This window comes from Chrysochloris asiatica, unplaced genomic scaffold (genome assembly GCF_000296735.1).
Source record: "Chrysochloris asiatica unplaced genomic scaffold, ChrAsi1.0 scaffold00083, whole genome shotgun sequence".
NCBI lineage: Eukaryota > Metazoa > Chordata > Mammalia > Afrosoricida > Chrysochloridae > Chrysochloris > Chrysochloris asiatica.
The window spans coordinates 7,064,532-7,091,641 of NW_006408601.1; the positions used below are offsets into that span (position 1 = coordinate 7,064,532).

At 42.8% G+C, this 27,110-nt stretch overlaps 1 protein-coding gene across 1 annotated transcript in view; it reads right to left on the bottom strand.

Moving 5' to 3' along the window:
• Window positions 1–27,110, bottom strand: part of PLEKHA7 (pleckstrin homology domain containing, family A member 7) — a 288,250-nt gene that overhangs the window by 105,122 nt on the left and 156,018 nt on the right. Inside the window, exon 4 of the mRNA XM_006865828.1 lies at window positions 3,641–3,724. Coding sequence (XP_006865890.1) covers window positions 3,641–3,724 — 84 coding nt within the window. The remainder of the gene's footprint in view (window positions 1–3,640; window positions 3,725–27,110) is intronic.

Here is a 27,110-nt window from a genome sequence, read left to right on the forward strand (position 1 = left end):
GAAACCCTGTACAGGGTCGCTATGGGTCGGAACCGACTCGACGGCACTTAACAACAACAACAAACAAAGGCAAGAAGTGACTGGCTTACAAGCTTTCAATAAGGAACCTAGTTCCAGAGGATACAGGGAAAGGTAGAATCTCCACTGAATTGTTTCCAACCTGTCTGGATGGGGGTTGATAAAAGGTGAGGGGGAAAGGACTCCTGTGGTGCAATAGGGAATGAATGCTATCAGATATGACAATGAGTGTTGGAAAGGTAAATGTGTGGTAACAAAAAGAGAGGAGTGGCTGCTTTTGCAGTCCAGGAGCGGAGATCCCTGGAACCATCAAGGGAGACAAGCGAAGTGGGAGACCCTGTCCAGGGAGGCAGTGACACTAGGGATGGAGGCAGAGACGATGACTTAGACAGAAAGAGCTGCTGGGGACTCTGGAATCAGGGAGAGAGAGGGGCTGTGTGCTAGTGGCCGGGGGGCAGGCGTGCAGGGTGTACCCTTTGGTTGTTTGATGATGCATGCAGTGGATTGTGATCATTGCAACGAAACAAAATACGATAGGATGAATGTAAAGATAATGTTCACCCATGTAAACTAACAAATAATTCACAATAAAAACTTAAATAAAAAACACACAAAGGATAAATGGAAAAAGATAACCCTATGTATTGGTGAAACCCAAAAAAAGAATGAAAAGGAAAGATGTGTGTGAAAGGAGGTGTGTTTAGTGATGGAAAGCCTGCTTCTCTATCAACTCTTTCCTAGCAACTGAAGTTGCAAACTTCCTAAGTGTTCCCATGGGTTCTCCATACAGGCATTGAATAATGGCAGGTGCCCATGTCTTTAGAACATTGAAGGAAAGGGGACTGAACTCAATGACCTTCCAAGAGTTTCTGACCTTTAAGATTCTATAAACAAAACTCATTCTGAGCTGGAATCCAGGGAATCCACATTCCGGTTCTGTCTTTACACATAAGTTATTTCTCAATCTGGGAGACAAGATAACCTTTACCTTCCACCCACTCCCTCTCCCTCTCTAAGAGTATTAACGCCTCCAAAGTCGGACCCACGGCCCCAAGAGTCTGGCTATCATATCCCACAGACCACTAGCCTCAAAATTATTTATCAAGCAGTTCCTTTCTAGGGCTGGGGCTGGATGAAACACCACACAGATCCTGGAGTCTTGCTATCCTGGCTGACACCTAAGCTCTTCTACTTCCAGCCAGGCTACTATGGGTCTATGACTTGATTTCTTTGGGTCTCACTTTGTTCATCTTGAAAATGGTGATGATGAGCTATCTCTCAAGATTACTGTATTAAGTGAGATATGCATGTGGCTCCTTGGCAAGGTATTTGACACAGAGTAAGCATGAAATGAACGTCAGTATTATCATAATTATAGATTTCCAACTTTCAAAACTCAGTAGGATAATGATTCTAAGCTGAAAATACTGAAAAAGAGAAATGATATGTTTGGAATTTGCTTCAGAATAATCCAGGGGACGAGGGGAAGAATATAAATGAAATTAAATTAGCCGGGTTTTGAAAACTGTTGAAGGTGGGTGATAATACAATGGATTTGTTACCATTATCTAGAGAGAAACTTGCACATGTGTGACATTTTTCAAACAATTTCATAAAAAGTTTGAAGATGTATGATGGGGAGGAAAATGCTATAAAAATATAAATACCTATATGAGAGGGCTTCAAAAAGATTGTGAAAAAATTCCATTATTTTTCTATTTTAAAGTTTTTGAAGCCCCCTCATTGTACAGTAAGTTCCTTAGAGATGAACTCAACTTGTAAACTCTTTCTTGCCCTTTTATGTTATATAAGTTTGTCCTCACTCTAAACCTTTGAACTGACCTCTTGTTATTGTTAAGTGCCATCAATCGATTCTGACTCATAACAACCATGTATAGGCTTTTCAAGGAGCAGCTGGTGGGTTTGAGCTATCAACCATGTGATCTACAGTCCAGTGTTAATCCTACAGTACCACACCCTGAGTTACATCAAATTCTCCATCACAATCATACTCACTTTCTGCTTTTAAATTATTGAAAAGGCTAAAAAAGAACTGTGCATCTCTGTTCCAAGTTACCTAGAAATTCAGACACACATAGGAACGAATCTTGTTCACAACCCAGGGACTGCCTGAAATTTATTTAGGCTGCTTTGGTAGTTTAGAGAATTCTATCCTTCTATGTGGGAGATCTGGTGTGGCGCTGCAGGATAACGCACTGGACTGCAAGGTTGGTTTGAACTACAAGGTTCATGGTTCAAACTCACCAGCCGCTCCTCTGTCACTATGAGTTGGAACCGACTTGACAGCATTTAACAACAATAATGTGGGAGACCAGAGTTTGACTCCTGGCTAATGTACCTTGTGCATAGACAACACCCATCTATCAGTGGAGACTTGTGTGTTGCTATGATGTTGAATAGGTCTCAGTAGAACTTCCAGATTAAGATGAAGTAGGAAGAAAGGTCTGGTGATCTACTTCCAAAAATCAGTCAATGAAAATCCTATCCCTATGGATCACAATTGTTCAGCATGGAACCAATCATGCAGGATCTGATAGCATTGTTTCATGGGGTCGCCAGGAATTGGTTGTCAACTCCACAGCAGCTAAATACAACAATGCAATTCATCGATGATTAGATGTGATAGGTGACTGGCAGAGGCAAAATTATTTGGGGTAATAAAACAACAACCTAAAAGAAACACCGTAAAGTCAATGTCCCTTTTTAAACTTTTCAAGCAGAAATGTCTCCGGTGAGAGGAAGAGAGTAGAGTCACCTGTGTATTTTCTCTGCCTTCTTGGGGAGAAGACGACATCACGCTTGGGTTGTACATGCATTTTTAGGTAGACAAGCCCTAGGTGGTAGAATCTGACTATGAACACTCTCATAGCCCCACAGAAACAGACTGAAGAGCAAGAATGATCCTGTGTTAGGGAAAGTGAGCAAACTGTTCAGGGACAGTGGGTGCCATCAGCTTTCTTCAACCCCCAAACCAATAAGCCAAACCCACCACTATTGGTTCAATTCCAACTCACAGCTATAGGACAGAACAGAACTATTCCAAAAGGTTTTCCAAGGCTATATTCTTTATGGAAACAGACTGCTAACTCTTTCTCTCCATGGAGTGACTGGTAGATTTCAACCTCTCACTTTTCAGTTAGCAGCCCAGTGCTTACCACTGTGCCACCAGGAATCCTTTCCTCAAACCCAGTTCTTTCTAAACCCTGATTTTGGACTGTTGTTTGAGGCTGCCTGGGGAGACTGGTTCATCTCTGTCTGAGGCTATCCTTAAGGAATTTTCACACGAGATGAGTGGGTCCTTTCAGAGCACAGCTAGTATTATTAGAGGATGCTTCGGGGGAAGGTTCGTTTGGGTCCAAGCGCCTTTGAGAATCTTCAATACCAAACATAGCACACTGCCCACACCATCTTTCTTCTTCCATATCTTCCCACTGAGAGAAGTCTGGAGACTGCAAACAAAAGTCTTCTTGCATTTAATCAACTAGCCCACTCCAAGTCTCTCTTTATCTGGAGAGAGGATAGTTCAACAAGCTTTGTTTTGAACAAATGCCTTTAAGTTCCTAAATTCTGCTGGATATAGAGAATAGACAAAAGTACTTACTCTTCTTGAAGAATGAATTCACTATTTTCTGGAGAAAACTTCCCGGTCACAGGATGCTTAAATACTGTGGTATGCTGGTTATGGCTAAAGAGAAAGAGAGAGGTGATGAATGGGGCGCAGTGTGAATGGATGGGATTACAAACACAACAACAAGGCAGTAATGTTTGGGAACCCTTGGTCACCAAAGATTCCTCCCAGGGTGAGAAATGGAGACTCTGTTCTCTGCTATGCCTTTGATCTGTCAGAACTCAGCTACCTTTAAATGCCAATACCTTCCAGCTCAGGTACCAAAGCCCACCTAACGGGCAGGGATTTTAATTCTAGGAAAGTCTTGGCTCCAAGAGAGAGAGAACACTCTATCTTAGAGAGATAGTTACACTTCAACAAACTGAGACACTGAACATAAAATTACTTTAAGAGGGCACAGGCCAAATCAAAATGAAGGAAGGCAGGCGGCACTTTCAACAGCTTCCAACAACCATGACCCAAGGAAGGAATTCTAAGAATTAGCCACCCACCCAGAAAATCCTATCTTCTTAAAATTCTTCTCCCTACACCCAAATGTCTTCACTTCAGTGATGGGATATAAATGTATGGGCATGTCTCTGCAACAAGACCTGCACAATTTCAACACTGGAGTTTCTATCACCCTTTTGAAGTTAGGTCGGATCAGCTTCCGTGCCAAGCTGAAAGACACAACCAAGTGTGTAGGTGTTTGTGTATCCACAGAAGGTGCCTGGTTCTTTGAAAAGGAGGAACTGGCTTTCCATCCTCGAGGCCCCTGGGTGGCTGAGTCTAGAGGCTGCTGGTTTGCTCCATGAATAAACTAATCTAGCCTCCTTCCTTTTAAAAGAATTAAGTGTTACTTCAAACATTTTTCACAACCACAAAATTAATACATGGACATTGTAGAAATTTAGAAAAGACAGACAGAAAAAAAGTCACCTATGACCTCAAACTCACCAGCCACTCCTTGGAAACTATACAGGGTCGCTATGAGTCAGAACTAACTCAAGGGCCCTTAACAACAACAAACTTCTCATTGTAAGCTTTCCTTTTCTTCCAGTGTTTTAAAAACTTGTGCTTACACTGTAGAGTAAAAGCTGGATCTTCTAGTTTTACTACATATTAACGCAGAAATTTCCTACGTCATTAAGACAGCTTCATTTGAAATAATCTTATCATATGGGTGCCTTATCATATGGGTGCAATCTGTTTCCTCATAAACCCATTCAAAATATAATTGCTGTGTCCTGAGCACTGTCTTAGAGGCTAGGGACATAGCAAATTGAACACAAAGTCCCACTCCTTATGATTTTGTTGTCAGGTTAGTTGTGAAGTGGATTCCGACTCACAGGGACCTGCTCCACAGGTGATGTTTGGCAGCACATCACCAGACCTGTCTGATCAGCCTGGGGGTGGGTTCAAACCTGTCGGCTAGTACAGGCATACCTCGTTTTACTGCGCTCCACTTTATTGCACTTCCCTGACACTGCATTTGTTTGTTGTTGTTGTTTTTACAAAATTGAAGGCTTGTGGCAACCCAGCGTTCAGCAAGTCTGTGGGTGCTATTTTTCCTACAGCATGTGCTCACTACATGTCTCTGTCGTGTTTTGGCAATTCTCACAACTCTTAAAATGTTTTCACAATGCTGTAGTGGTGTGCTGATGTTAAGTGTCCTCGAGTCAGTACCGACCTATAGAGCCCCTGTATGGGGTTTCCAAGGAGTGGCTGCTGAGTTTGAACTTGGCGATTCATACCGACTTTGCAGCCCAGTGCATTACCCACAGTGCCACACCAGGGTTACATACAGCACACACAGTAGACTATAGTTATTAACATAAAAATAACTGTTGTATGCACTGGGACACCAAAAATTTCCAGGGACTTGCATTATTATGACACTCACTTTATTGCAGTGATCTGGAACTGAACACACAGTATCTCCAAGGTATGACTATAGCCCAGCACTTAACTGTTTGTGCCACCCTCAGCCACCTTCTGGAAAGGTTTATAGTCCTCTTGTTGTTGTTAGGTGTTGTTGAGTCGGTTCTAACTCACGGCAACCCTGTATAGGGTTCCCGAGGAGTGGCTGGTGAGCTAGAACTGCCAACGTCACGGTTCCAATGACTTTGTGGTCTAGCGCATGAACCCACAGCACCACACCAGGACTCCTTACAGTCCTCTAGTGCTGGGCATCGGTGTGGGGCATTTTAGGTGTCTCACCTCCTCACTGTTAAAATCAATAACATTTTTGAATATAGGCTTTTTCTGCAAATTATTTTTTGGGGTTAAAGTCCCAGAGGTAAAATCACTTAATCAAAGTTTATTGACTTTTTTTTAAAGTTTCCTGATTCACATAGTTAAAATGTGTTCACAATCAGAGTCAGCAGATGATCTGAGTTTGGCAGTGTTACGATGTTAAACCACCTCCAAGCAGAACACTGAGTCTCCCTAGAGATAAGTAGTAGGTCTAAGTCAATATAACAGAAAGGCCAAGTCCAAAGACACCCTCAGGCCTACGAAAGTCCTTACTCCAGCCCTCCAGTCTGTCCTGTGCTCTGTGTCTGGAACAAGCTGGGCACCGAGCACGGTTCAAGCAGCCTGAATCTCAACAAGCAGGCAAAGCCTGATGGCTGGGCTGCTGCCTGAGCTCTGCAACAGTGCCCCACCCCTGCCACCTCCTCTCCCCCAACCACAGGCAGCCTCTCAATTCCCAGCTCCTACTCCCAGGCCAGCCCTTGGAATCCTATGACCTCATCTGGCAGGCTACAGACCAGTCTTCCCAAAAAGGCAGACTTAAGGCATGAAAATCTAGGCAAAGAGAAGCAGGCCCCTTAGCACCTGTTTCAGAATTCCTTATACCATGTTCTATGGTTAGATGTATTTACACCCAGACTCTTCTAGAAAGTCATCTCCACTTGTCAGGAACCTTGAAAACATGAGCTCTAATTTCAGCTCTCTCTCTAGACCTGCCTCATGAAAAGTCCAACTCATAACTATAAGACAGAGCACATAGTGGGCATAAAAATAAAACAACAAGGACACTTTGCACTAGCAAATGCTTAAAATCTACATGACATTTTCTTACATATGTCAACTATTAACACCATCAACCCCCATTGTAGGAATGAGGAGACTGGGCTGAGAGGAGGTTAAACCAAAAAATGATAAGACCAGGACATGAATCCAGATCTTGAATTTACAAACTCTGTGCTCTTTGCATCATAATCAGCTGTCCTCTTCCCTTGGGAATCTGTTGGTCTGGCAGCATCTCAGCCACAACCAGAAAATCCTAAAGACAGGCATCAGAAAAACAGGGCCATCCTACTATCCCCTCCCCCACTTCTTGGTCCAAAGCCAAAGTTCTGAATGACAATGCATATATGACAGTCACCGAGCCCTCAAACTGCCTTTGTTCCTACCACCAGGTCAGCTGGGTGGATTTCTGGTAGATGAGGACCAAAAGCAGTAACCAACCAGCACTTCCCTTCATTGCAACTCCTTTTCCTCCAACCCTCAACTTGCACCAGCCTAAATCTGCCCAGAGTCTTGGATAAATGATTCCTGAGCTGGAAGGGGTGGGTACTAAGGTCATTTTTATACTAAGATAAAATTAGAGAGAAGAATATGTTTTTAAAGTAGACAAAAGATAGCTATTATTTGATTAGACCTAGAGCCAACTTTGGGGAATGTGTTCACTGGACTGTGAACTACAAAGTCAGCAGTTCAAATCTACCAGGTATTCCTTGGAAACCTTAGACAGGGTTGCTATGAGTTGGAACTGACGCCATGACTCTTAACAACAACACGGGAACCACACGCCTACTCTTTCTGGGCTGTGCTTTCCTCACCTGTAACCTGTCGTAATGATACATAGTCTATCTGGCATAGAGCCAGTTCCATTCTTAGTGACCCTGTATAAAGTTATAAAGCTTCTGAGAACAGAAAGTCTCACCTTTCTCCTAAAGAATGGCTGGTGGGTCTGAACTGCCGACCTGGTAGTTAGCAGTCCAGTGCTTATGCACAGCGCCAGCAGGGCTCCTTCAATAGACCAAATACAGATGATGAGTGTGACCACACTGAAACTTCCTATAAGCAGGAGATGGTGATGATGCTGTTGTGGCCTTGAACTGCTTGGCAAGCAGGATAGCACCCTATTGTTGTTATGTGCCGTGGAGTCGGTTCCGACTCTTAGTGATGCTGTTTTAGGGTTTTCAAGGCTTTAAATCTTTTCGGGAGCAGAAAGCCTTCTCTTTTTCCCACAATCTATGTTACAGATAAGGAGACTGAGGTTCTGGGCAATGAGATGCTATTGGAACGCTGTTCAAACAACCAAAGACTTACACATTGAGAAACGAGATGAACCAGAGCAATGTCTCCTGAATACTGAGAGTTAGCATTCTGAGCAAAGGAGCATGAGCTAGGTTGCTTGGGCTACTTCATAAATACCTGGCAGGTAAGTTTTGTGTCATCACAACAGGTTATAGACGAAGAAAGCAAGGCTCAGAAAGAGTAGGTGATCTGTCCACCACCACTCCTGGTGTGGCAATGTAGGATCGGTACTGACTGTGAACCACAAGGTTGGCAGTCAAATCCATCCGCGGCTCCTTGGAAACCCTATACAGAGTCACTGTGAGTCAGAATCGACTTGATGGCACTTATCAACAACAGGCAACTTTTGTGTTCCCTGAATGCAACCACCCTTCTGATCTCTTTCCACCACTCCAGGTGTGTCCTCACCAAACAAATACTGGATCCCTAAACTCATTTGGAGATTGCAAAGTCCTCTCGCTTTCCTTGCTGTCCCCAACATTTCAGCTTCCCAAAGGAGCTCCAGTCAGCTCCATTTCCTGGTTCTAAAACTATAAAGTCTCTCATGTCCAAAGAAACATAATCCACATGAGCCACAACCTCAACTATTCTGAGACCAGACAAACTAGACAATGCCCAGCTACCATCACTGACTATTCTGACCAGGACATCACAATAGCTGGTCCCAGATAGGATGGGAGAAAAATATGGAACAGAACTCAAATTTGTATTTAAAAACTAAAGCCAGGCAAACTGAAACAGTAGGGAACAGATAACTCCCTGAGGCACTCTTTAAACCTAGAACCACGCCCATGCCAGAGTTAACCTTTTAGGGAAATAGTAAAGAAGTACATAAAACAAAAGATGTTACCTGTAAGATAAACTCCTACTTAAAAACCATCAGTATAAGGAGCCCTGGTGGAGCTGTGAGTTAAGTGTTAGGCTATTAACCACATGATCAGTGGTTCAAATCCACTTCTTGAAAGAAAGATGAGGCTGTCTCTTTCCACAAAAATTTACAGTCAAGACCCCTATATAGGGTCACTATGAATAAGAATTGACTCAATGACAGTGGATTTGGGGGGGTTTGTTTTTTTGTTGCTGTTTTGTTTGTAAGACAAAAGGGCCACAATTAATCAGAAGCAAAGATGAGAAGATACAGGAGCAGGGAAGTAGATGCCTGGAAATGGAATCCACTGAACACAAGGAGAGAGTGATGATTATGAAGTTTCCCAAATCTCTCCTCAGCACTGAAAATGGAACACATGCAAACAGAGGGGGCGGGGATGTTGACATATTGTGATAGATGTAACTAATGTCACTGAACAAATTGTGTGGAAATTGTCAAATGGAAACTAACCTGCTGTGTAAACTTTCACCAAAAATGCAATAAAACATAACTGAAAGGGGGTGTGTGTGTGAGGGACTCTCATATCCTATCATCCTGTCTCAAGAAGCACTCAGCAGGCACAAACACATCCCCTGAAATACTTGTTCCTAAACCTGAATTGCCACCTGGCTCCCTGGTGGGGCCAAGATGGCAGGACTGAGAGCCTTGTGGCTGGTTTCAAGGGAGCACACAACCTTTCCCCTCCATACCAGAGCTTTTGCTTCTCTTCAGGATGTTGAGAAAGTAAGTTGGTAAATGAGGTAAAACACAACCTAGCCTTTATTTTCAGATCCTGCTCTTCCTCCCAGGAGCAGCTACTCAAAAATGAGTGGCAACCAATGTCTCCTGACTGAGGATCAGGGAGCACAAAGAGAAGGTGATCCCATGAAGGCAGGCCTCAGGCAATGGTGCTGGTAAAGAAGCACGTCTTCACAAGTCTCACGCCAGGAAGGAATTGCTTAAGGCCCCCTAAGAAGTCTGGCAGCAAACATAAGCAACTTGGAAAAGAAAACAAAATGAGAACCAGGGCTAATTGAAATTGATATGCACATGGTATAACAAAGGTTTCGCCTTGGCATCATCTTCTGAAGTTCACACCTAGGACCAGCTTTTCCACCCACCAGCCAGGCACCATGCATCCAAGAGGCTCTTGTACATGTATAACAGGACACTTCGACAAGACTGCGTCCAGCTATTTGCCCAGAGATGAAACTTCCAAGTCCTACTGTGGTGCTGTAGGATAAGCACTGGACCACAAGGTTGGTTTGAACTGCAAGGTTGGCAGTTCAAACCCACCAGCTGCTCCACAGAAACCCTATACAGGGTCGCTATGAGTCAGAACTGACTTGATGGCACTTAACAACAACAAAGCTCCTAAGGCAGGAAGAGTCAGGAAGGAAAGATGAATAGAAACGGGAACCACAGGGAAGAAGTAGGAAGAGTGCTGTTACATTGTGGGGATTATAATAATCCAGGTCATGAAGCAAAATGCTCATGAATGGTTGAATGGAAAATCAGTCTGCCCTGTAAATTATCACCCAAATCACAGTAAAAAGTCAAAAAAACACCAAAACAATGAGTCCACCTACAACCACAGACAGAGCTAGTCAAAATATAAATGGAGACTATAGTTTCTTTCTTGTAACTTTTTTGCAAGATTAATTTTCTAATCATACACATTCTGACTATAAAATGAGCAGCAACTCTGACTGGTTAAATAAATATAAAGCTTCCAAGTATTTAGCACAGCAAGTTTTTGGTATGGTAAGAAAGTTCTGGAATTATCACGATGATGCTCGACCCTGGAGGTCAGAATCTAGGATTCTGACATGAGTGAGCTAAGAACTTGACAACTCTGCTCCGTCAGCACTGGTCTTGTCTGACCTGTGGTACTGAGAAGAGTAGAAACAGCTTAAAAAGTACGGGAAGCATCTGGCTTCAAAGCTTGAGCTAGGCCTTCCATCAAGACACTCTTCTCCTCCCTCATCAATATGCTCAGTGGTATTTGCTACTCTGGACCTTCTGACTCCTCAATGAGATCCCAGAATATTCTAAAAGAGTTGCCCTGCAGGCATAAAGCCACATTCAGCATTGCCTTTAGGCTTCTTAAGGCACTCAATATCTTTGTTCTGAATCCCAGTGTCTCAAGAAAACCAAGGGTCCTGGGTAACCTAATAATGATCCTATTAATGTTCCATAAGTGGAAATTGAAACTCAACTCCAAGAAGACAAGTGCTTAATAGTTCTCATTTGGTCAGCAGAGTCACGAGGCAGCAATCAAGAATTGGTACAGCATCTCCACATTCTCTCAACATTTCTTCACCTCCTTATGATGTTCATTTTTCTCTTTGTGGTAAACACATATGCAACTAAACATTTGCCATTTCACATACAAATCAGTGGAAAACAATTGAGAATCCAGGAGTAAATTCACCTACCATCAGCCTGATCTTTGGCAAAGATCACATTAAACGGGGAAAAGATAGTCTCTTCAACAAATGGTGCTGACAAAACTGGAAATCCATTTGCAGAAGAATGAAACAAGAATTTGTATCTCATGCCATTTACAAAAACAAACTCAACATGGATTAAAGACCTAACTGTGAAACTCAGAACTATAAAGATCATGAGTGAAAAAATAGGGGCAAGCTTAGGGGCTCGGATCCATGGCATGAACGTAACTGACAGCACACAAACAGCAGAGGACAAAATGGATGACTGGGACCCCCCTCAAAACTGGATACTTATAGGCATCAAAAGATTTCACCAAAAGAGTAAAAAGAGAACTTACAATTTTGGGGGGAAATTTGCAATAACATAATCAGACAAGAACTAGTCTAAAATTTACAGAACACTTCAACACCTCAACAAGAAGATGACAAATAATCCAATTAAAAAGTAGGCAGAGGACAGGAATAGACACTTTACTACAGAAGACTTTCAGGGAGTCAGCAAATATATGAAGAAATGCTCAAGATCATTAGCTGTTGTTGTTATGAAGTGCAACGGAGTCGGTTTCGAATCTTAGTGAACCTGTATAGAGGAGTCCTGGTGTGGCGCTGTGGTCTAATGCGTCAGACTGAAAAGTCATTTGAACTGCAAATTGAGTGGTTCAAGCTCACCAGCTGCTCCTTGGAAACCCTATACAGGGTCACTATGGGTAGGAATCGACTCAACGGCACTTAACAACAACAACATACTGTATAGGGTTTCCAAAGCTTTAAATCTCTTGTGGGAACAAAAAGCCTCATATTTCTTCTGCAAACAGCTGGTGAGCTCAAACTTCTGACTTTATGGTTCGAAGTCTAGTGCTAATCCTATGCATATCAAAACAATAATAAGAAGTCATCTTATAGCACTGATAACAAAGCTTTAAAAAACCCCAGAAAACAGCAAATGCTGAGGGTGTGGAGAGACTGGGACCCTCCTACACTGCTGGTGGGACTGTAAAATGGTGCAACCACTTAGGGTAACAGTGTGGTGTGCTTCCTCAAAATGTTAAAAATAGAAATACTCTATAGCCCAGCCATCCCTGATATATCCTCAAAGATAAGTCCTTCAGTAAGGAGAGCCATGCCGCGAACAGATATAGGCACACCCATCACAGTACTATTCACAATAGCAAAAAGATGCAGACAGCTTAAATGGTCACCAACAAGAGGAATGGTTAAACAAACTTTGGTACACACACACAATGGAATACTATGTTGAATCTGTGAAATACCTCATAACATGGATGAGCCAGGACATTATGCTGGCTGAGAAATTAGTCAATCACAAAAGGACAAATATTGTATGAGACCACTGTTGTAAAAAGTTAAGATAAGGCTTTCTTACTAAAATACACATTTTCTATGATCGTTACCAGTATAAGAGTGAAGAGAAATTTATTCACCAGGTGGAGGGTAGGTGCATGTTATTCTGGATGATGGGGGAGGCAATAGATAACAAGGGGGAGGCTGGGACAGCAAAGATGAATTTAGCGGAAGAGACAGGGAGGAGTGCAAGAGTTAAAGTCGACAGAGGTAATCACTGGTAACTGATGGTACATGGAAGGGATTGCATTCATGGTAATGACACAAAGTGCATGATTTATTGAAAGTGGGACTAACGATCTGTTCTGTAAACCTTCACTTAATTCACAATAAAAAGGAAAAGAAAAAGAACAAACATTAGCAATTTCAACATTTTTTAAATGTAGAATTCTGTGACATTATTCAATTTTATCTTGTTGTTCAAACATGACCACTATCCAAACAGCTCCTTCTGTTTTATTGCACTTTACAAATATCCCCTTCTGTTTTATTTTATTTACTTAACACTTTTACAAAATTGCTCGTTTTGATCTGCTGCTTCCTAAAGGGGCTGAGAATCTTATTTAAATGGTTTTCCAGCTTACACGATTTTGTAAATGTCAAGATATACAAGTCTTGTAAATCTTGGTGCACTCAGGCATTACTCTGACAGGTCTCTCTTCCAGAAAGAAGCATGGGAGCCAGACCTCGGTGAACCACTGTATGTGGCTATCCTCTCTCCAAGTGGAAGCTAACAACATGTGTTAGAACTGTTGTCATTGTCATTGCTGTTAAGTGCTGTCGAGTTGGTTCTGACTCATAGTTTCCAAGGAGTGGCTGGTGGGTCTGAACTGATAACCTTGCTGTTAGCAGCCCAGTGCTTATCCTACAGTGCCACACCAGAACTAGCCAGCCTCAATGTCTGCCCTTTGCAACATGTCTGCCCAGAGCCCTGGAGTCAAGAGATCTGGATCCAAACCAGAGCAAGCCACTTCATCTCTCAAAAGAGATAATAATATCCCTCTAAAAGGGTATTGTAAGGAGCTCTGGTAGTGTAGTGGTTATGAGTTGGGCTGCCAACCTCAAGGTCAGCAGTTCGAAACTACCAGCCGTTCTGTGGGAGAAAGATGAGGCGTTCTGCTCCTGTAAACATTCACAGCCTCGGAAACCCTGTGCAGGGTCACTATGAGTCGGAACTGACTCCACGGTACTTAACAACAACAACAAAAGGGTATTGTGAGGATAAAATGAGAAATATACTTGAAGAGCCTGGCCTAACTCCTGATATACAGCGAGTACTCAATCTTCGCTGACCCTGGCTATGCCTTGACAATGACAATATCCAGTGTTGTGGTGTGCAGTTGAGTCCATTCCAGCTGACAGCAAACCTGTGTCATTTCTGAGAAGCAGCTGGTAGGTTTGAACTGCTGGCCTTGCAGTTAGCAGTCCAGTGATTATCCTCCAGCATCACACCAGGACTCCCAATAAGACACCAAAAATTTCACACAATACTCCTTCAGGCTTTTCTATTTTCTTTAACAACATCACTATCCAAAAACCCTGTTGTTGTTAAGTGTCATTGAGTTGGTTCTGACTCATAGAAACCCTGTATAAGGTTTCTGAGGAGCACTGGTGAGCTTGAACCACCAACCTTGCGGTTCAAACCGATTTTGCGGTCCAGCACGCACATTAGCCCACAGCACCACACAAGGGCTCCCAAAGCCCTGTGGTCATCCTCTACTCCTTTCTTTCCATAAACCTCCACATACAATGTATCAGCAAGTCCTGCTGCCTCAATGCACAAAATACTGTGAATTCATCCACTTCTCTCCATCTCTACCACCAGCATCCTCATCATCTCTTGATGCAACAGCCTCCTAGTTGTCTTCCTGTATTCTTCCCTGGCCTCTCTACCACCCATCCCCCTCACTGGAAGCCTGATCTTTCAAAAGTCTAAGTGAGACCAGGTCACTCTTCTTTAAACAAGCTCACTGTTGTAACAAGTTAAGATAAGGCTTTCTTGCTAAAATATACATTGTCTATGATCGTTAAAATACAAATTCCTTTATCTTGATTTATAAGACTCCTACCTCGGTCCATCCTCACCATGAGTGATGCTTTTCTTTTCTCACCCTGCCCCAATCTCAGTGGCTTCCTTTCTGTTTCTCAAACAAGCTCTTTATTTAACATCCTTTGTACTAGCTGTTCTCTCAGCCTGGAAACTCTTTCCCCCAGACTCTCATAGCTGGCTCACTATCCTATCGTCAGATCTAAGTGCCCTTACTAACACTCACTAAATAAGGCCTCCGGTCACTTCATATCACACCATCCCACTTAATTAGTATAAGATGTGTATTTCAAGCATCTATGCCAAGAAAATTCTAAGACCACTACCTGGCCAATCGATAGGAAGAGACACATATTTGTGCCCATTCCAAAGAAAGGTGACCCAACAGAAGGCTGAAATTATCAAACAATATCATTGCTATCATACATAAGTAAAATTTTGCTGAAGATAATTCAAAAACAGTTGCAGCAGCACATTGACAGGAAACTGTCAGAAATTCAATCTGGATTCAGAAAAGACTGGGAACAAGTATTATTGCTAACTTTAGATGATGGATTTTGTCTGAAAGCATAGAATACCAAAAAGATGTTAACTTGTGTTGTATTGACTATGAAAAGACATTTGACTGTATAGGTCAAAACAAATTATGGGAAAACACTGTGAAGAATAAGATTTCGAGAACACATAGAAATCTTGTCCATAGAATAGGAAGCAGTCATCAGAACAAGGGATACTATGTAGTTTAAAATCAGGAAAGGTGTGTGGCAGGCAGGTCTATATTCTTTCACCATACTTAGTCTCTATGCTGAACAGAGTACTATGAGAAGTTGGACTGTATAAAGGAGAACATACCATCAGGATTGGTGGACGGCTTATTAACAACCTGTGTTATGCAGATGAAATAACCTTGCTTGCTGAAAGCAAAAAGGACTTGAAGCATTTGCTGTTCAAAGATTAAAAATTACAGCCTTCAGTATGGATTTCAACTCAATGTAAAGAAAGCAAAAATTCTCACAACCAATAAACAGCATCATGATAAATGGAGAAAAGACTGAAATTACCGAGGATTTCATTTTAGTTGAATCCAAAAACAAAGCCCATGGAAACAGCAGTCCAGAATTCAAGCAACATATTTTGATTGCATTGGGCGAATCTGCTGCAAAAGACTTCCTTTAGTGTTATTAAAGATGTCACTTTGGGATTAAGGTGCACCTAACCCAAGCCATAGTATTTTCAATCTCTATGTGAATTGAAAAACTGGACAATGAATAAGAAAGACTGAAGAAGAACTGATGCATTTGAATTATGGTGTTGGTAAAGAATACTAAAATTCCCATGGATTGCCAGAAAAACAAACAAATCTGTCTTGAAGAAATACAGCTTTCCAGAATGCTCCTTAAAAGTAAGGATGACAAGACTTCATCTCAGGTACTATGGGCAATGTTATCAGGAGGGACCAGTCCCTGGAAAAGGGCATCATACTTGGTAAAGATGAGGGACAGTGAAAAAGGGGAAGGCTCCAATGAGATGGACTGACACGGTGGCTGTAACATTGGGCTCAAACATAACAATTGTGAGGATGTTGCAGAACGAAGCAGTGTTTCATTCTGTTGTGCACAGGGTCCCTCAGAGTCGGGGTTGACTCTATGGAACCTAAAAATACCAGGTGTCTATTCCAGAAGAGTAAGCAACTTGCCTGTCTTTTCCTGCTATAATAGCCTGACACACAGTATATGCTCACAAAATATTTGCTAAAGGAATAAATGAGAAATGACTAAGGAGATGCTTACCTTAGAACAAGGTCATGCCACCAAATGAGCTAGCTAAGCACTACAGAAAGAAGTCTGGGCTCAGATCACACAGAAACAAGAATCTAACGGGTCACCGGTCTTCAGAAGGTGATTGGCTTCTACTCTTACTGCCAGAATGCCAAAAATTCATCCTTGGCTCTTCCCCAACTGTGTTACAATATAATTTAGAGAAATTAGCCCTCCCCTGCAAGGAGTGTTAATACACTCAACAGAGAGAATCAAAGAGTGGAATGCAAACACCCAAGAGAAACTTACTGAGTGATTAAAAACACAAGAGGATAATACAAACATCACCATTACCTCCCTTTTGTGAACTGAGAGAATATTTGGTGTGAAACCTACAATTTGGTGACTGATTATATATCCTCTCGTATTTGCTCTTTATTTATTTCATGTGTGTTTGTTCTCATCTCTCCTTCTCCATGCCCCCAGTAAGATCCTCAGTTCCTGCAGGGTTGGCAACAGTTATTTACTTAATTTCTCATGTAAGACCCATGGGGTGGGCGCCTGAACTCCTTTAATTAATTCAAGAGCCTGAGCACAATACAGGTGTATCTTGCCACCATTTCACTTTCTGGTCTTGGCAGTCTAGTGATTTACAGAGCCCCCAGAGAATAGAGGAGGTGGGCCCACACGCTCTGGTGAAGGTGCCTATAGCTGGGATGGGACTTGCTACTAGCCTAGGGAAATACGGGGCAGATCGAAGCTGGAACCAAAGTGGGGAACCCTCCCAAACTGCCACCTCTGACTTACACTCGCTGGCTAACTAGGCAGCAACACTGAAATCCTGCCAGAGTCCACACCCACCACTCAAAGGGTCAGTCGGTAATTGCTCTCCTCCTCATCCAATGGTGCCAAAAGGGGTACAGCCTGGCACTGACAGTACTGGGCATGAGGGAGGCACAAAATTAAGATAGTGAACTGAAAGTCCTCACACTTTGCAAAGAGGGAATCTGTCCTTTCCAAACCCTGGATTTAACAGACTGAAGTCGTCGTCCATTTTGAAAAGTTTGAGTCCTGGTGTGGTGCTGTGGGCTAATGCTCTGGACTGCAAGGTCAGTGTGAACTGCAAGGTTGGCAGTTCAAGCTCACCAGCCACTCCTTGGGAACCTGATACAGGATTGCTGTAAGTCAGAACTAACTCCGGCACTTAACAACAACACATTTTAATGAAGTCAACAGCACCATTGGTATGATGCTGTAACATAAGCACTGGACTGCTAACCACAAGGTCAGTAGTTTAAACCCACCAGTTACTGCTTGGAATCCCTATAGTGGGTCGCTATGAGTCAGAACCAACTTAAGAACAAGAACATATTTCACTAGGCTATCTAAATGTTTTCAGAAAGCAGAAAATATCAGAAAGGTGCTTACTTGTGCTTTGTTGACTATGCAATGGCATTCGGCTTGGTGCATCATAACCAACTACGGGTAATATTGTGAAGAATGGGTATTTCAGAACACTTTATTGTGCTCATGAGTAACCTGTGTATGGTCCAACAGGCGGTCATTGAAACCAAACAAGGGATTACAGAATGGTTTAAAATCACCAAAGCTTTGGGCCAGGGTTGTGTCCTTCCATCATACTATTTCAATCTGTATGCTGAGAAAATAATCCAAGAAACTGGATTATATGAAGAAAAATGTGGCATCAGGACTGAAGGGGGATTTGTTTGCAACCTGTGATATGCTAATGACACAACCTAGCTTATGCAAATCTGCCGCAAAAGACCTCTTTAAAGTGTTAAAGAGCAAAGATATCACTTTGAGGGCAAAGGTGCATCTGACCCAAGCCATGGTATTTTCAATCACCTCATAAGTATGTGAAAGTTGAACAATGAATAAGGAAGACTATAGAAGAATACAATGCATTTGAATTACTACAGTGTTGGAGAAGATTAATGAAAGTACCAAGACTGCCAGCAAAACAAACAAATCTGTTTTAGGAGAAGTACAGCCCGAATGCTCCTTAGAAACCAAGATGGTAAGACTTTGTCTCTCATTCTTTGGGATGCTGTCAGGAGGGATTAGTCTCCAGAGAAAGGCATCACACTTGGAAAAGTGGAGGGTCAACAAAAAAGAGGAAGACCTCCAGCAATGAAACATGATGGATTCACACAGTGGACTCACGCACAACAACGACTGTGAGGCTGGCAAAGGACTGGGCCGGGTTCTACTGTGTTGTACTGACTCCAAAGAACCCAACAGCTACCATCAGGGTGGCCAGCTTATTTTGTAAAGCTCTTTGGGCTCCTCTCCTTCCCACGGACATAGTTCCTAACATGTAGTATGCTAAATGGTTCTTTGTTGTTGTTAAGTACCATCAAGTTGGTTCCAACTCACAGTGACCCTGTATAGGGTTTCCGAGGAGCGGATGGTGAATTTGAATCGCTGACCTTGCAGTCCAGTGTTTACCCTACAGTGTTACACCAGTTGGTTAATAGGAAGTTTTAATTTTGACTTCACAAAATGTCAGTATCTATGAAAAGCTTAACGTCCAACTCCTAATCTAATGACGAAACAAACACAGATAGTATAAACAGATGTAGACTCCACTCCCCCAACTATTTTTTTAAAAAAGGAAGTTGGCAGAGAAGCACGTTAACAGGCGCCTGGGGTACCAGCTTTGTTACTGCCAACCAGCTCCACATCTGAGCAGGCACTCTGGTCCTCAGTTGGCCTCTTCATGAGCCCCACAGCCTGGAGGCCAGATTCGAGCTCTGCCACACACCGGCAGTGTGCCCTTGAACAAGTTAGTGACCTTTCTGAGTCTAGGTTTCTTTATCTGTAAAAGGAGAAGATAACACCAACCAGACAAGGCTGTCAGAAGAGTACTGATAATTTGCCTGCCCAAGACAGACACTGAACCTTCAGCAACTGTTTTATTTTTCTTTGCTAACTATAAAACTCCACTCTAAGACATTAAAGTGGCTTTGCATTTTCCCATGTTTCAAACCTTGGTATCATTAGTCTGCCCAAGAACGCATTTTCCTCCACAAAGCCCAGCCTCCTGGTTAAACCTCTATTTAAGGAACTCACCTGCTACACAAAGTGATTGCAGATAACAGGTGCCTTTCTTCTGCCATAGTTCTAACCCTTATAGGGTTGAGGCCGGTGGTTCACAAAGCACAACCCATGAAAAACCACCTCCCCAACAGGTTGCCATGAGCCAGGGACCCACTTTCTCCAGAAGTTCAACAACTTTACGGGAAACATTTTCAACCTCTCAGAACACCCACATTTAATGGTTTAATGCTTTTCAAAACATCAGGGTCTTCAACTGTAAAATGAGAAAGCTAGGCCAGAAGAAGTGCTACAAATCTTCAAACAGTAACATTTTAAGATGCTGAAGTTAGCCTCAAATTAATGCCTTACACAGAGCTACAAACTGAAATTTAACACCACAACATGTAACTGAAGCACAAATGAACTGCAAGGTTGGAGATTCAAATTCACCATCCGCTCCTCGGAAACCCTATACAGGGTCACAATGAGTTGGAACCGACTTGATGGTACTTAACAACAACAATGAACCATTTAGCAAAAGAAGACAGTTGTCCTCCCAGATCTCATTTGCCAACAGAATACCCTTTGTAATAAAATCAAGGCATGCAGTTAATGATACTCTTATTCTATTTGCTCCCAATTAAAAAACAAAAAAAACCTCTCATGGCAGGTCCTTGCAACCGTTAAATAAAACTCCCTCCCCTCAGTCCTCAGTCATTACTTGACATTCATGAATCAGAATACATTGCAGTAAATTGAATTCCAGTGAAACCAGTACAGGACTAACCTGCTCTCTGGTTCTTGCTGGGGAAGACTCACTCTCTCCTTGAGCTTCATGTGTGGGATTCTGTCTTCCCCAGTTGTGGCCTTTAGAAAACCATGGCACAGGTCAGAGATATAGGGAACATCCAGCCACTGACAGCGAAGGGGGCGTTGCCAACCTGTCTTCTCAGTATATATTTTACTTTGGGGGCAGCTGCCTCCCAAGGTGTTACAAATCCAACAGCTACTTGGTCCTGCTCATTCACTCCCCTTCCTCCTTCCTCTCCACTCCCACACGAAAACTGGCAATCCAGCAGGAACATAGTTCCAGCTCTGAGTCACTGCCCTAGGAGGCAAGGAGAGCTCTGGCTGGGAGTAAACAGTGAGTCTGCACTTGGTGTCTCTAGGACTCAATTCTTCTGCTCTTCTTTGGGACTGTGGGGTCAGCCACCCTATCTAGAATGAGACATAGGAGGCCTACTAGAACTCTGGGGTCAGCATGGGTTGTTCCCTTTGTTTTGCCATGCCACATATGGTTGAAATCAGCTCCAAAGCCGAGTCAACATTTCACACCCAGCAGTGTAGGGGAGGACAGAGGTTGGGCAGTTTAGCTCCCATGCCCCACCTTGACAACCATCATCACTGTTTGGAAGGGCTAAGGTTCTCTTATCCGGAATTTATTCGTGTGGGTCTCAATCCCTAGAGAGGTTTGGAAAAGAGAAGGGGAGATGGATCCGGAAAAGAAACTAAGACACCAAAAGTCACAAGCTTTAACACCACATCTCTGGGCTTCTTGCCAGAGCAGATCAACCCTATGGCTCTGTTCACTGCAATCCACGGAGGCCTACAAGCCACTGAAATAGAAACTCTGCCGAGTAGGGGCCTCTGTTTCCACAGTTAGGTTTCCAGCGCGGAGTATAGTGCCTGGCACTACACTGAGTGAATGGAAAACAATACAGATGACTTTATTGCATCTACTTGGGATACCAGATTTACTAGAATCTGTATCCCTTACCATCCTCCATTTTTACCCCATGAAAAATCTCCATATCCTTCCTAACTCCTTAGACTGCCTGTAGTAATTGTCTATAAATCTCTAAATCCAGAAACGATTTATTATGAAACTAATGAGTTCAAGCTTTAGGGTCCCTCACAGTCACAACTCCTTCCAAAGCTCCAGAAGCCCTAACAATGTGTTTACAGGCTTTTTGTAATTTGATGTATTTTTTAGGAGGACCTCCAAACTGTATCAACATCAGGTCCCACAAAATATTGATCCACCGCAGCAAAGTGAAAGGATGAATGACTCAGAAGCCATCCTGACATGCTATCCTAACAAGGACATTTGATTGGACAAATAAGAGTTTTTAACCGGAGGAGATATGCCTTAACCTACAGGCCCATTCTAATCAATCACAAATCAATTGCTATAAAGACTGGATTAGGTGTTAAAGAGCACAAATTCCATTCAGCTCACACCTGCGGCAGTGTGGCGGTGGTATGTACCGCGGAGTCTGTTCGGACTCACTGACCCTATATTGGGGTTTCCAAGGCTGTAAATCTTTGCGGGAGCAGAAGGCCTCATCTTTCTCCAGTGGAGTAGCTTATAGTTGCGAACTGCTGGCCTTGCTCTTAGCAGCCTGATGCTACCCTAGCTCCTCCTGCTGCTGCTGTGTGCCGTGGAGTCGGTTCCAAATCACAGCGACCCTGTACAGGGTTTCCCAGGCTGTAAATCTTTACGGGAGCAGAACGCCTCATCTTTCTCCCACAGAACAGCTGGTAGTTTCGAATTGCTGACCTTGCGGTTCGCAGCCTGATTCATAACGACTACGCTACCAGGGGTCCTTCGAGCTCCTCCTACGTGTCCGTAATTGAGTGCTTGGGGTGCGGGGGAGGGTTGAGTTACGGGGTCAGGGAAGCAATGACTACATTCGCATCTCTCTCACTGAATAAAAAGTAAGAAATGGGACTTTATAGTCCCATGGGATAGACTGACACAGGTATCTGTGTTGGCATCAACTCAACAGCAGTGTTTCTTGTTTGTTTGTTTAATGTTGTTGTTATGTGCCATGGAGTCGGTTCCGACCCATAGCGACCCTGTACAGGGTTTCCGAGGCTGTAAACCTTTACCAGAGCAGAAAGCCTCATCTTTCTCCCGCGGATCAACTGGTAGTTTTGAACTGCTGAACTGGAGGTTCACAGCCTAATTCATAACCACTACCAACTCGACGGCACTTAACAACAACAACAGCAATGCTACCAGCACTGCTATGTTTGTTTAATAGATATGCGTATTGCTATTATGTATGTATGTATATGCATGTTGCTGTTACGTATGTGTGTATATGTGTGTTGCCGTTATGTGTGTATATGCATGGTGCTGTTTTGTGTGTTGCTGTTATGTATGTGTATGTATGTAAGTCTGTGTATGTATGTTGCTGTTGTGTATGTATGTTGCTGTTAAGCACCATCAAATGGGTTCCAATTCAGAATGACCCTGTATAGAGTTTCCAAGGAGTGAATGGTGTGTTTGAACCATGGGCCTTACTGTTAGCAATCCAGTGCTTAACCTACAGCACCACGACAGGACTCCTATACTCCTATGTGTGTGTATGAATATAAATACATATATATATATATATATTCCTATGTGTGTTATGTATATATATGTCTATGTGTGTATGTTGTTGTGTGCCTCCAGTCGGTTCTGACTCATAGCAAACCTGTATAGGGTTTCCAAGGCTGTAAGCCTTTATGGGAGCACTAAGCCTCATCTTTCTGCTGTGGAGTGGCTGGCGGATTTAAACCACTGACTTTGTGGTTAGCTGCCCAATACATAACCCAGTATGCCAAGTATGGTGGCACTGTAAGATAAGCACTAGAATGCAAACCACTAATTCAACAGTTCAATCCACCAACTGTTACAAGGAGAAAGATGAGGAAACTCTCTCTAGACAGGGTCATTATGAGTTGAAATTGACTCTGCAGCACTTAACAACTTACATATATATATATGGAGTCCTGGTGGGTGCTGTAGGGTGAGCACTGGACTGCTGACCGTAAGACTGGTGGTTCAAACCCACCAGCTGCTCCTTGGAAACCCTCTACAGGGTCACTATGGGTCGAAATGACTCAATGACATTTAGCGACAACAAAACACACACACACACACACACTAAATGGAGTGAATGCTGTAATAAAGGAGTAAAAGCAAAGCACACTAGTTGGTAAGTATCAACGTGCTAAGCACAACAACCCTTGAAGCTCAGTCATATTTCCATTTGTAAATAAGGAAATCAAGGCCCAGGAGTGAAGAGTCACCCCAAAGCCATAAAACTAGTAAGAGACATGGTAAGAATTCAAGCTCAGATCAGCCTGACTCCAGAGTATAGGTCTGCTCAGTGGCTACAGTTCAGTCCATGCCCTGCTGGCCTACAAAACCTCCAAGATGCCTGGGCACACATGCTGCCTTGAGAACTCCAGGAACTACATCCCATGCCTGCAAAGGCCAGCAAAATTTCCACAGCCCACACTTCCATGGGTGGAGAAAGGAGAAGTGTCATGAGCTTATTCATCACCTACACAGGTAGAACTCTTTTTCACCAAGCAGGGATCAGTGACAAGTACTGGAAGCCAGAAGGGGACACATGAGAAGCTCCTACCCTGTGGCCCTGCCTCCAAACTCCCTCATCCTTGTTGCCAGATTAATTATGCTCTCATTCCATCATCTCTTTCTCCCTACACTCCCTCAGTGAGCAGAGGTGTGGCCAGCTCCCAACCTCATCCACCCCCAGTATAGACCGTGCTCTCCAGATGAGTTCAAATCCACATGGTTAGGAGCCAAACCAATGTGGGTTGGGGCCCACTACGCCGCTTTGGTGTCCCTCATTGGTGCCTGGATTCAGGTGGGCTCAGCACCAGACCTATAAGACCTGAAAAGTCATCAGACCAGCATTTAACCAATTACCCTGCCCCCAGCTTCCCTGTAATCCTAACAGTCACTGAAACCAGCTTAATCAAGGGTCCCCACTAACTGTTTCTGGACTGAGTACCCTGAATGTAGATAATACTGAGGCCAATAGGAACTCCATCTAGGACCAGGGACTCTGCTTCACATCCCTTCCACAACCATTTTGTGAGCTCCTTGAATTGCAGGAGCCCATCAGATATTTCCCCACTCTGGGAACAACAACTGCACTGTTCATTTTTACAAATATATATCTTGATTGTATGTTTGATAAATTTCATATTGAAGAAGTTGGTGAATTCTTCAATTTCATCATTTTAGTTGTTGGTGCATAAATTTGAATAATAGTGGTATTAACTGGTCTTCCCTGTAGATGCATGGATATTATCCTATCACAGACAGCTTGTACTTCGTGACATCTCAGTATGTTATTTCTGACAATGAATGCAGTGCCATTTCTCTTCAATTTATTATTCCCTTTATAGTAAACCATGTGGTTGTCAGATTCCAAATGACCAAAAAACAGTCCATTTGAGCTAATTAATGGCTAGGATTACCAATGTTTTTGTGGTCCATTTCATTTTTGATGATTTCCAGTTTTCCTAGATTCATACATAGTCCACGGTCCAATTATTAATCCATGTTTACAGCTGTTTCTCTTCATTTTGAGTTGTGCCCCATCAACAAATGAAGGTCCCAAGAGCTTTACTCCATTCACATCATCACGGTCTACTTTGAGGAGGCAGCTCTTCCCCAGTCGCATTTTGAGTGCCTTCCAACCTGAGGGGCTCATCTTCCGGCACTATATCTGACAGTGTTTCTCTGATTTTCATAAGGTTTTTAGTGACTAAATATTCAGAAATAGTTCATCTCTCCTTCTTCCTACCCTGTCTTCATCTGGAAGCTCACCTAAAACTTGTCCATAGGTAGTTAAAATACTGGTGGTATAGCTTCCAGAATCACAGCAACACTCAAGCCACCAAATTGCGACAAATTGCCGGACTAGTGGTGGAGAGAGAAATTAGTCAATCACAAAAGGATGAATATTGTATGAGACCAATGTTGTTGAAAGTTAAAAAAAAATTCTTGATTAAAGAAACAATCTGTGATGGTGATGGGGTAGGGCAGGGGAGGGAAAATTATTCACAGGCTAGAGGGTATGTGAAATGGGTGACAGGGCAGGCAATTTAAAACAATAGGGAGCTTAGCAGATGAAGGGAGCAGGAGACTAGGGAGGCATGCAATAGTTAAGTGAACAGAGGTAAACACTGTTAACTGTTGGTACATGGAGGGGATTGCAACCATGTAATGAAGCAGATTATATGATTTGTTGAATATGAAATGAATTATTTGCTCTTTAAACCTTCATTCGATTTACAATAAAACGCTGGAGAAAAAAAAAATCCAATGATATATTCTATTGAGCACATCTGCTGCAAAAGACTGTTTCAAAGTGTTAAAAAGTAAAGATGTCACTTTGAAAAATAAAGTGAGCCTGATCCAAGCCGTGGTATTTTCAATCACTTCATATTCATTCAAAGCTTGACAATGAACCAAAGAATTGATGCCTTTGAATTATGGCATTGGCAAAGAATACTGACTATACACCATGAACTGTCAGAAGAATGAACAAATCTGTCTTGCAAGAAGTCTAGTCTTAGAAGTGCGGATGGTGAGACTTCACCTTACATATACTCTGGACATGCTATCAGGAGGGACCAGTCCCTGGAGAAGAAGGGCATCATGCTTGATAAAGTAGGTCAGAGTAGAAGAGGCAGACACTCAGATGGATTGGCACAGTAGCTGAAATAACAGGCACAAACCTAACAACTGTGATAATGGCCCAGGACCAGGACCAAGCAGTCTTTTTTTCTGTTGTACATCAGGTCACTATTAGTTAGAACCTATTTGACGACACCTAACAAGAAGACTGTACACATCTATATTCACAATCCCTGTTTTATGCCAACACCACTGACTTTAGAAAAGACCTTTTTTTCAAAAAAGAGACCTGTCATCAGGAACAATGCTTTCTTGCATATGAAGAAGAACTAGGGGGAGATGGTGAAAATAAGTCAGAAATGTCCCTCCTCAAAAATATCTCAGAAGAATCTTTCCAACAGTGAAGCCTTCTTTCTTGACTAGTTTCCTGAAGAGGTAAACCCCAAGCCAGACAGCTGACTTTCTTTCCACAAAGTGAAGAACCCTTAGAGGCACTGGCAAGCACTGTCCCTGAAGAATCCAAAGAAAGAGACGTGCCAGCAGAGGCAGCCCCTAATACATACCTTTTGGGCCACTGACAGGACGTAGGGAGTTCTAGAACAGCAAAGCATCTGATCCAGTGCTACCTGGGACAAGATCACAAACCTCCCCCAATCAGAAAAATACTGTGATTGTCCCTGCCTGGTGCACGGAAGCTAACCCAAAGTTGGAAGTTCAAGTCCACCTAGAAGTACCTCAGAAGTAAGGCCTGGCAATTTATTTCTCGAAACTCAGGCACTGAAAACCTTACGGGAGCACAGTTCTACTCTGATACACACGGGGTCTCCATGAGGCTGAGTCACCTCTCCAGGACCTGGGCTGGCTTTTGTTGAAGTGTTTGGAGTCAGCCCATTGACAGACAGCATTGATAGGCAATAGGTTTCAGAAAACACCTGTGAAAAGTTGCCACCAAAACTTGCTAAAGCAAGGTATTCAGCGGGTATTTGGAAAGGCCCACAATTATGAGATCATCAGACTCAAATGATATTGCATAACTTGTCCCCAATACAACACGTGACATAAGTATGAGGGAGCTTCACAAATTTTGTGGGAAAATTCCACTATCTTTTCATTTCATTTTTCCATAAACTTTTTAAA